Below are 12009 nucleotides of genomic sequence, written 5' to 3'. Positions count from 1 at the left end.
ACATAAGAACATAAGAACAAAGGCAAATGCAGAAGGCCTATTGGCCCATACGAGGCAGCTCCTATTTATAACCACCCAATCCCACTCATATGCTTGTCCAACCCGCGCTTGAAACAATCGAGGGACCCCACCTCCAGCACGTTAAGCGGTAATTGGTTCCACAAATCAACAACCCTGTTACTGAACTAGTATTTACCCAAGTCTTTCCTAAATCTAAACTTATCCAATTTATACCCATTGTTTCGTGTTTATGATGTTGGACGAGTTAGGAGTGAGGAACTAATACAGAGATTCAGGACAGCCATTGAATTAGTTAGGAGCAAGGGAGGAATCCCGATCATATGTGGCATTCTTCCTAGAAAGGGAGTGGGAAATGAATGGATGTCAAGGGCACTTGGTGTCAATTGCCGGCTGGAAAGATATTGCAAATCAAATGCAATATCTTTCATAGACAACTGGGAACACTTCTATGGAAGAAATGAAATGTATGCTCGTGATGGGGTGCATCTATCGAGAGCTGGGGTTGTTGCTGTTGCGAACTCGTTGGAAGAAGTGGTTACAGGTGTTTGGATTTAAACTGTTAGTAGATAGAGGTATGGGAATTAATTTGGAGGAAGGAGATAATAAAAGTATTTGTTTGTGGGAGAAAGGAATTGGCAAAATGATCAGGGAAAGAGAAGGGCCTCAAAATAACAATTCACTTAGGGTATATTACACTAACAGTAGAAGTCTAAGAAATAAAATTAACGAATTAAATGCTCTTGTCTGCACAGAAAAAATAGATATTATTGCACTTACCGAAACGTGGATGAATGTAGAAAATAGAGAACTATTAGCAGAATATCAAATAAATGGATTTAAACTATTTCAAACAGATAGATATATTAGACGAGGAGGGGGAGTAGCCATATATGTTAGGGACAATTTGAAATGTAGTCTCAAAGAGGGAATCAAAACTGAGCCACACTCAGAAACTATTTGGATAGAATTATACGAAAAAGCAAATAATATTATAATAGGAGTTATATATAGGCCACCAAATTTAGACAGAATGAAAGCAAAGCATCTATGAGATGAAATATCTAGAGCATCTAGATCTAACAGTATTTACGTCATGGGTGACTTTAATTTTAGTGGAACAAACTGGTTGAACAAAACAGGGAATAGTAAAGCAGAAGATTTTCTAGAATTAATTGACGATTGCTTTCTTACGCAACACATTAAGGAACCAACACGGGAAAATAATATTTTAGATTTAGTGTTAACTAACAGGGAAACACAAATTAATGACATCGAAATAGGGAGTGAGCTAGGGAACAGTGATCACAAAGAAATCAGATTTAGCATAGAATGGAATAGACTTGTAGGAGAAAATTCTGTTAAAATAAGAACATAAGAACAAAGGTAACTGCAGAAGGCCTATTGGCCCATACGAGGCAGCTCCTATTCTATAACCACCCAATCCCACTCATATACTTGTCCAACCCGCGCTTGAAACAATCGAGGGACCCCACCTCCACCACGTTAGGGGAATATGTTGCGTTGTTATATGTTGCGACTCATATATTAATTTGTGTTTTTCAAGATGAAGACGAATTTTATTTGCAATTATCGATTCAAGTAACTTTCCCACAATAGACGTTAGGCTAATTGGTCGATAGATTGACGCAAGTGATCTATCTCCTTTCTTAAAAATTGGTATCACATTAGCAACTTTCCATAACTCTGGCACTCTGCCTAACTCTATTGATTTATTAAATATGGTAGACAGTGCCTCGGAAAGCTCCTCTTTGCATTCTTTAAGCACCCTGGTAAACACTTCCTCCGGCCATGGGGATTTGTTTGGTTTGAGTTTAACTATTTGTTTAATTACATCCTCCCTGGTAACTGCTAAACTAGTCAACCTGTCCTCGTCCCCACCCACACAGACTTGTTCGGCTGAAGGCATATTGTTAAGTTCCTCTTTAGTAAATACAGATATAAATTATTTATTAAAAATACTACTCATCTCTTCATCATTATCTGTTATTTGACCTGTCTCAGTTTTTAATGGACCTATCCTTTCCCTAATCTTTGTCCGGTATAACTGGAAAAAAACCTTTAGGATTTGACTTTGCTTGCTCTGCTATGCGAACTTCATAGTTTCTTTTTGCTTTCCTAATCTCTTTTTTAGTATTTCCAACCAGTTGTACGAATTCCTGTTCTAAACTGACTTCCCAATTCTTAATCCTTTTGTAAACAAAGATTAACAAAGCTTAAATTGCATTCTCTGGAAAGGCGAAGAGTTAGGGGTGACATGATAGAGGTTTACAAGTGGATGAATGGTCATAACAAAGGGGATATTAATAGGGTATTAAAGTATCAACACAAGACAGAACAGGAAACAAATGGGTATAAATTGGATAAGTTTAGATTTAGGAAAGGCTTGGGTAAATACTGGTTCAGTAACAGGGTTGTTGATTTGTGGAACCAATTGCCGCGTAATGTGGTGGAGGTGGGGTCCCTCGATTCTTTGAAGCGCGGGTTGGACCAGTATATGAGTGGGATTGGGTGGTTATAGATAGGAGCTGCCAATAGGCCTTCTGCAGTTACCTTTGTTCTTATGTTCTTATGTTCTAGACTGGCCGACAGGCCAGCCCGGCTGACTCCCGTGGCATTTAGCTGTGAGCGACGCCTGTACCCCACCAATTCACCGGTCTGACCAGCCCTATCTTCTTGTATTGGCGCGTCCACCGACCAATCATCCCCATATCTCCAGTACCAGCTATTGTTACTGAAAATGGCTCCAAAGAGCCTCCGCTTACGGACTCATCATAGCCCGTGCTACACGGAAATTTTGCTTCAGTAGCTGAATCTACAACAACAACATATAGGTGCTCCTATATATGCTTGGGAGCGGCTTCGTGTTGACCAGTTCAACTGCTGCAGATCAAACTTTTCATGTCACCAATTTCTTGATATTTTCGCGGTCGTTGGTGAACTCCGGAAGATCAATGGTGTGAGACGGTGAGGTGTTTGGGGTATAAAAGAGTTGTTAGTTCGCGAAAAGGACAGTTTGATCTGTGTTGTGTTTGTTGTGTCAGACCGGAAAGTCTCCTCGAAATCTGAACAACAACAAAAATACGGTCGTTGATGAACTCCGGAAGATCAATGTTATGAGACAGTGAAGTGTTGGGGGTATAAAAGAGTTGTAAGTTGGCGAAAAGGACAGTTTGATCCGTGTTGCGTTTGTTGGGTCAGACCGGAAAGTCTCCTCGCTATCTAAACAACAGCAAAAATACGAGTTTAAGGTAATGACAATAATTTTTAGTATAGACATTAGGTGCTTACGTTTTTGTTGTTTTAGATTTATGAACGAAATGTCCATGTTGCTCAGGCTATAGTGAGCCCGTAATTAAGTTCGGTTATTCGCGATAAAATTCATACTGTGATATTTGGGTCAAAGTCAACCACCCCCCAACCCCAACCCGGGGTTGCGAGGTTTCTCCCGCCTCAAGCCACAATATATGACCTGGGCGTGGATCACCTAATTCCACCATACTCTAGTGACAGCGCAAGAGAGACAAAGTCAGAGTTGGATACCATATTGTTTCTGGGGACCCCTCTCTTTTAGTGTAACTTGCGAGTATCATGGTCCTACTCCTTCCCGCTCCTGGGGTCGGTGACTAAATTAATGGAACATTATCAGCCACATTTATTGTGACTGAGAAATAATTTACAATGATATTTATCTTTAAAATTTATATAGTTGAGATTTTCTTATATCCGTTATGTAATTTGAACTGTACATGAATTATTGTAAATTTCTAAGCCTCACATCGAATTAAGTACAAATTTTGAAGTCTTTTCCTAATCATTTTATCTTTATCAACAGGTCATGGCAAAAGTTGATGAAAAAGTGTTCAAGCTGGAACCAAATTGTGAACTTCGGTTTGAAGTAGAAGGAAAGGAGCCAGTTGGCGTAAAGGTAAAATGTTTTCTGGTATATTATTGCATTAATATAAAGTTTAGCATGATGTCTTACAGGGAATCTTCGTGATAGTGAATTAGTGGCACAAACTCGTTGTGACATGATAATTTTCCGACAATGCTAGTGTATGCAACCTTTAACACTAGTAATATGATTATCATTATTACTCACTTTCCACCGTCATAGGATAGGGATGAAACAACTCGCAGGACCTTATATACCAAACTGTAACGTTGGAACAAAACAATATAATTACTACGAAATTAGGTATGCCAAGAAAATGTAGGGAATCCTTGTATATTGCGTGCAATTAACGGAATAAATCACGCTCTTTCATAATTATATGTTTACATAAGAACAAAGGCAACTGCAGAAGGCCTATTGGCCCATACGAGGCAGCTTCTATCTATAACCACCCAATCCCATTCATACACATGTCCAACCCATGAAACCCATGCCTAACGCTTGAAACAATCGAGGGACCCCACCTCCACCACATTATGCGGTAATTGGTTCCACAAAACAACAACCCTGTTACTGAACCAGTATTTACCCAAGTCTTTCTTAAATCTAAACTTATCCAATTTATACCCATTTGTTTCGTGTTCTGTCTTGTATTGATACTTTTAATACCCTATTAATATCCCCTTTGTTATGTCCATTCATCCACTTGTAAACCTCTATCATGTCACCCCTACCTCTTCGCTTTTCCAGTGAATGCATTTTAGGCTTTGTTAATCTTCATATGAAAGATTTCTAATATGGGAAATTAACTTAGTCATCCTACGCTGGACACGTTCAAGTGAATTTATATCCATTCTATAGTACGGCGATCAAAACTGAACTGTATAATCTAAATGGGGCCTAACCAGAGTAAGATATAGCTGAAGAACCACACCAGGTGTCTTGTTACTAACACTTCGAATAATAAATCCTGGTGTCCTATTTGCCTTATTGTGAACATTCATGCATTGATTCTTTTGTTTTGAATTCTTACTAATCATAACTCCCAGATCCCTTTCGCAATCCGACTTCGCAATCTCAACACCATCTAGCTCGTATCTTTTTAACTCATTCATCATCATTACCTAGCCTCAGAACTTTACATTTATCAGCATTAAACTGCATCTGCCAATCTTTTGACCATTTCAAAGCCCTATTTAGATCAACAGTGATAGTGAGTCTTCTTTCGTGTTAATTTCCCTACCGATTTTTGTATCATTTGCAAATTTGCAGATGTTGCTACTCAAACCTGAATCTAAATCATTTATATATATTATAAACAACAGAGGTTCCTTGAGGCACTACACTAACAACATTATCCGACTCTGACTTAACCCCATTTATACTAATTCTTTGTTTCCTTTAGAATAGCAATGCCCTAATCCAACTTAATATAGCACCCCCAATACCATGAGCTTCTATTTTTTTAATTAGTCTTTCATGTGGCACTGTATCAAAAGCTTTGCTAAAGTCAAGGTACACAACATCACAATCCTTACCACTATCAACTGCCTCAACTATGCTGGAATAAAAAGATTGCAAATTTGTTAAACGGCCATTTGTAAAACAATGTTGCGACTCATTTATTAATTTATATTTTTCAAGATGAAGACGAATTGTATTTGCAATTAACGATTCAAGTAACCATTACTGTCTCGCCCGTTTCTGAAATAAATGGCTTTGAGTATTATACAAAAATGACGGATCTGCATGGCCTAATGGTTCATAAATGGTTGTTCAGATTATTTCATGATACAATGTATGGAATCTGATATTATAATTTAATGAAATATTGTAGTAAAACCTAGACATTCATGAGCAACTGAGCTTTCTAAATTTTTCATTCATTCTCTTTTTCATTTTAATTTTAATTTTCATTTCAATCATTCATCATTCTCTAAAGGAACTTCATATCAACAGTTAACGAGTGGGAAAGCCGAAGTGTTTGGAACAGAGCTGGTTTCAGACAAGCGCTATACTTTCCTCTCTGGGGCTTCAGTTGCAGTTTACACATGGCATGGTTGTACGCTCAAGATCACAGGAAATACACAAGGAACCTACATTGCCAATGACACTCCAATGGTTAGTAATTTGTGTAAAAGTACCATTGCATTTTCAATTTGTGTAAAAGTACCATTGCATTTTCAATTTGTGTAAAAGTACCATTGCATTTTCAATTTGTGTAAAAGTACCATTGCATTTTCAATTTGTGTAAAAGTACCATTGCATTTTCAATTTGTGTAAAAGTACCATTGCATTTTCAATTTGTGTAAAAGTACCATTGTAACAATGTAAAGTACGTTAAGCAGACCACATACTAGAAGGTGAACCATTCTCAAGTCGATTGTCGACTTGAGAATGGTCCAGGACGTACCGAAACGTCGTCGTCCCTTAACCTTCTTGTGTGTGGTCTGGTCAACTTACTTTAGTCACGTTATTGTGACTCATCGCCTGCAATGTAAAGTATCATTGTAACAATGTAAATTGTTAAAGTACCTTTGTAACAATATAAATTGTTATAGTACCTTTGTTTTGCAGGCGATGAGTCACAATAACGTGGCTAAAGTAAGTTGACCAGACCACACACTAGAAGGTACAGGGACGACGACGTTTCGGTCCGTCCTGGACCATTCTCAAGCCGATTGAGAATGATCCAGGACGGACCGAAAGGTCGTCGTCCCTTCACATTCTAGTGTGTGGTCAGGTAAACTTACCATTGTTATCATTGTAATGATACATGATCAATATATGTTAACGTGTCACGTAACTTATGATGTACATACATTTTACAGGTTATGTACTTAAACACACATGCGTGTTTAGAGCGATTACGAGAACATGCGGATGATGGACTGAGTCGTGGAGAAGATAAAAGAGGGCCCGTTACAATGATTGTGGGACCGGCAGATGTAGGAAAATCAACGTTGTGCCGCATCCTTCTTAACTATGCTGTACGTATGAGACGCAGACCAATCTTTGTGGACTTGGATGTCAGTGACGGATCTATTGCAATTCCAGGTACTATAGGTAAGCTCGATGAGAAGTTACTGTAATTTCTTAATTGCCTCATTGTATAGTAATACATAAAACTATTTCTTACTAAAAAAATTATTACCCAATAAAAAGCCAGCAGACATTGTTCAGTAAGGAGACCGATACAATGACTCTTACAACAGACATACAAGACAACCCATATTGTTGCATTTATTAATATTGACAATCGACTTGAGAATGGTCCAAGTTGCACTGAAACGTTGTCGTCCTTAAACTTTCTAGTGTGTGGTTTGGTCAACATTTATTAATATTATTAGATTGCATTTAATTAGATGTCATAATAAATATTATTTCATTTAATATTCGTTTTTTTATATATTTATATTTATATACAATTTTTGTAACAAAAAGTGCATTGAACAAACAAAATGGACGAACTTTATAATTTTTTTTCATATTTTGCGGATACGGACATTTGCGCTTCATTATTTGTGGATCTTACGTTTTTACTTGTTTACTGTCTAAAAGCAAATTTAAAAAACCTGCCTTATACAGTAGTCTTTTTGACCATAGTTATGAGAAGCCAAAGTTATTAAGTTGCTTAAACAAAATTATCTTGTCACCAATTACCATTATATTCTTGTCTCTAGTGATCACAACCTTGTGTATGACGAGGACATACGTAAAACACTAACTACACCATTAACTCTCACTAAAGATAGTTTCATTTAAAAAAATAAAAAAATTAAATACATAATTTACTAATACTGTAAACTTTAAATATACTTCTTATTAAAGCTTCATTTTCTTCAGTTGTCTAGTGACTAGGTGGTGATTATTAAGTAATAGTTTAGTAATACTTTTAAAATCAGCTACTTCAAATGGGAGAACAATTCTAAAATTGGTGGTAAACTTATAAGTAATATTCTTTAATGTGATGATATACATGTGTACTTTTCTACTTTAGGGGCACAACTAGTTGAGCGTGCTTTCAGCGTGGAAGAAGGATTTTCTGAAGAAGCTCCCTTGATCTACAACTTTGGACACTTGGCCCCACATTCCAACTTGACACTGTACAATATTTTGGTTTCTAGAATGGCAACCACAGTTCAAGGCAAAATGGGTGGCAATAAAAAGGGTAAGTATGACGGAATTATTTCTTAAGCTTAGACATTTAAATTTTGACTCATAGAATGAATTTTATGCGTTATTTTTTTTTTATTTTAGATTTTTATAAAAAAAATATTTACTTTTATGCTTATAAAACGATTATCAGTTCTCACTGAATAAATAATCTTCACAATTATATTTGTTATTAGCCACAAGAGGCATGGATGTCATTGAGAAAGGAGAAAAGCCTAATATCTATGTTTTAAAAGAGACTATCTGTCTGTTTGTCTTTGTCTGTCTGAGGCTAAAGGTCAAATGCTTGGGGCTAGCCTCACCCACCTTTTCAAGATCAAGCCCTTGCGATCTAAAGTTGGAGATGTTTTTCCATAGAGATATTTAAGGGATTTTCAGTTCTTCATAATAGATTAAATTTTCCGAGAGAGAGAGAGAGAGAGAGGGTAAGGTAGGACCGTGCAAAGTGAATTGGTCCGAGAATAGTCAGGAGCCCTCTCTAGCTATATATATAAATATGTGGCTAAATAACTTATAACTTTGTAAGTGCACTTGTTGTTTGTTGTTGTTGTTTAAAATTCAGCTACTCAGAATGAAGTGTCCAAATAGCACGGGCTATGGTGAGCCCGTAAATGAGTTCGGCTATTCGCAATAACCTTGTTTCTGTGATATTTGGGTCTAAGTTTAAAATGGAGGAGGGGATTCCTCATTTTTCCCAGTTTATTTATCGCTTCTGTTTTAGTGCACTAGTTTTAGGCTTGTTTTATTAACATTATCTTGGAGGCGGATGTAGATGCAGAATGCTCACTAGTGAGTCCCATTCCTCAACAGCTTTTCTAATCATTGTAGTCGCAGTGGAAAGTGCATCTAATGCAGCTGATGTCGTTGGATTAATGTTGAGTTTGATGCGCAGGGCTTCAGTAGCTTCACATTCCAGTAAGTAGTGCAATAGTGGCGCCTCTGCTTCTATTTCACAGATGTGAAAGTCTTTTACTATTGGGTTCATTACCTCCCAGCAGCACTTATAACCAAGTCTGAGTCTGTGTATGGCTACTGCAATGTCTCTGGATATCTTATTGCCAGGCTTGAAAGAGGAGTAATCAGTGGCTTGTTCATATTGTACCATATCGCAGTTGATCTTCCTTCCGCTACTTTGGCTCTGTGACGACTTTTGATAGTTGAGAATATTTTCTTCTTGATTTGCTCCTAAATCTGTGAGAAACTTGGAGGTATTTGAACCTGTACAAGAGTGGCTGTTTTTGCTAGTGAGTGTACTTGTACACACACTTGTACACTTATAGAACAGTGTACTTGCTCTCTTGTCTATTAGTTAAGTTTGATGTATATGTTAATAACATAATAATTATATTCTGCTAATATTGTAATTTTGTCTGTTTTCTATAGTTGCAGCTTCCGGTGTGGTGATCAACACTTGTGGTTGGGTCAGAGATGAAGGTTACAAGAGCTTGGCACATGTTGCTCAAGCATTTGAAGTTGATGTTATTATTGTACTCGGCCAAGAGAGATTGTACAATGAACTCGCCCGTGAAATTTCTTTCATCAAAATTGTCTTCCTGCCGAAGAGTGGAGGGGTAAGAACTTTTATCATTTTTGTTAAATTATTTCCGTACTTTATTAAAAAACAGAAATTGAGTATGACAAATATATTAATAATTACTCTGAATAATTACTTTTTATCTAACGAAAATAACCGCTGAATTCTTAGGCCTTTAACCTATCACTTATGCTCTATTCATAAACTTCATCTCACTTTATCATTTATCTTATGTTCCATTTGTGAACGACTTTGTACTTGTTGTCTTAACATGTGCTTGTTGACTTACAAAACTGGAAAGTTTATCTGGTACACTATTGTCTTCACAATAAACAACATTATGTCACATGAAGATTTAATACAGCATTCACTTGGTAGACATTTCTATATGACATTAATTTTTAACCTCCTTTTGGTGGCCTTCCTTCAATAGATTCAGAGGTTTATGAATGCAGTTTTGAGATATTTGTTCCTGTCCTTAAATTCCGGATTCAGGACTGTACAATCACTTCTTGATATTACATCACTTACTAGATATTACATCACTTCGTCCTGTGTTGTTCATTTGAGGTTCAACCTATCTGTGATCCTTCTGTGCCTCTGAACATTTGCTCTTTCTGTTGAGGTTCCATGTTAGGTATCTTTATTTGTGTGGTCTCCTTATTTGTTAGGTCTCTATATGCTGTATTTTGCATTTATGCATTTATTCTGTTCGTTATTACCAGCTACCTGTCAATGGTGTATATATTAAATGGGACTAAATTAGTAAGTCTAAGTGCTACATAGGGAATTTAACATAACCACAGTGGTGAGAACATCTCATGTATATATGTATTGAGAGATCAATATAACAATGCATTTATAGTTTGATTATTGTAAATAGCTTATACATACTTGTCCAAATGCCAGATTTACAACTTGATAATAACTGAACTAAGACATGATAATATTGCAAGGCCCAACCATATAAAAACATGAAAATAATACAATTTGTAAAGCCTTAGAAGTAAATTTCCTCGTTATAGTTATAGCGTTTTGCCTTGGAGTCTAGTAAGCTCAAACATTAGCTTCCCTGGAATTCTTGGTATGTACGAAGGTTATTAACGGTAAAGAACGAGCCTTTGTATGGGGAATTTACCTTCCATGGTTAATTACGATATGTCATAACTTTCCAAAGTACTGCAGATGCAGTACAAAGACTTACTAAATATCTGGTGTACTTCATTTTGTCATTCGAGTGTCAAAAGTTATGTGGCAACTATACTGTTAAGTGAAAAAGTTTTTTCAGTTTTTAACTGTTTAAATCTATTTATATACAAGTTTTCACAGTGGTTTTTGTCATGTGTGTATAAACAGTAGTTAATACTATTACAAATAAATTATTGTTTCCTTTAACTATATCTAACATCTATAAGCTGTTGGATCCGCAGTACACACAAAAAAATCTTCATTGTTTAAAATGTTTACGTAACTTTGCTTGTTTTACTGATAACAAATTCAAGCACCACCTCCCACTACCCCCATCAAACTACATGATGTTATTTTCCCTATCACCTAATTATTCTTCCCGTCCAGAAGTTGCAGGACATTGTAATCATTCATTGCACCTTTGCCCTCATTTTATTAAAATCCCTCAACACCATATTTTTCATACACGTTGAATTGGTGGTCTGGGGATGTATCTGTGTTGATCGAGTACGTTAAAAAAAATATCAAGTGCATATTTTAATTAAAGAAATCACGAGGCCAGTGCTATGAGCTTACATTTTTCATCTATTATATAGGCATAAAGGTACTTCTTTCTTTGTTAGGTTGTTGAGAGGACCCCAGCATTGAGAGCTGCTGCTCGAGATAATCGCATCCGCCACTATTACTACGGTCTTCATACCAAGTATCACTCACACAGCTTTGAGGTGAAAATGAGTGACCTTACGATATATAAGATTGGCTCTCCAGCGATACCAGACTCCTGCATGCCAGCAGACTTCAAACATGACGACCACGTGACGAAACTTGTGCCAGTTGAACCAGGTAATATACATATACATATTCAGGTCCCTACCTGAATGAAAGCATGTATGATTTGATTCAATAGAGGTAAAAAGATCTTGATAGTATGCCAACTTTTGGGGGACCTGCTAGAGGTGAGATCTTCAGTGAAGAATCTAAAATGGGAGAAAGTTGTAGGTATTTATTAGATATTTTCAGAACAGAATAAATGCAACGGAAAAATGAATGCTGGAAGTTGGAATATTTGCCAGAAAGTATAGGTTAGTGGTGCTGTTCTGGTGTAGTGAAAAATGCTAGCTTGCTACCAATGTATAAAAATAATAGAAAAAAAGTCAGTCTTCGAAGTATCGAAGCA

General features: G+C 36.6%; 1 protein-coding gene across 2 annotated transcripts in view; it reads left to right on the top strand.

Moving 5' to 3' along the window:
• The window catches only part of LOC123756156 (protein CLP1 homolog), a 60288-nt gene that overhangs the window by 45160 nt on the left and 3119 nt on the right, over positions 1 to 12009 (top strand). For both annotated transcript variants that reach the window (XM_069336576.1, XM_069336577.1), the window contains exons 2-7: positions 3875 to 3967; positions 5894 to 6055; positions 6766 to 7000; positions 7935 to 8105; positions 9494 to 9681; positions 11456 to 11675. In XM_069336576.1, coding sequence (XP_069192677.1) covers positions 3878 to 3967; positions 5894 to 6055; positions 6766 to 7000; positions 7935 to 8105; positions 9494 to 9681; positions 11456 to 11675 — 1066 coding nt within the window. In that variant the 5' untranslated portion in view covers positions 3875 to 3877. The remainder of the gene's footprint in view (positions 1 to 3874; positions 3968 to 5893; positions 6056 to 6765; positions 7001 to 7934; positions 8106 to 9493; positions 9682 to 11455; positions 11676 to 12009) is intronic.

This window comes from Procambarus clarkii, chromosome 36 (assembly GCF_040958095.1).
Source record: "Procambarus clarkii isolate CNS0578487 chromosome 36, FALCON_Pclarkii_2.0, whole genome shotgun sequence".
NCBI classification, from domain to species: Eukaryota; Metazoa; Arthropoda; class Malacostraca; order Decapoda; family Cambaridae; genus Procambarus; species Procambarus clarkii.
Note: the sequence above shows the minus strand (reverse complement) of the source record. Positions and strands in the feature narration are given on the sequence as shown.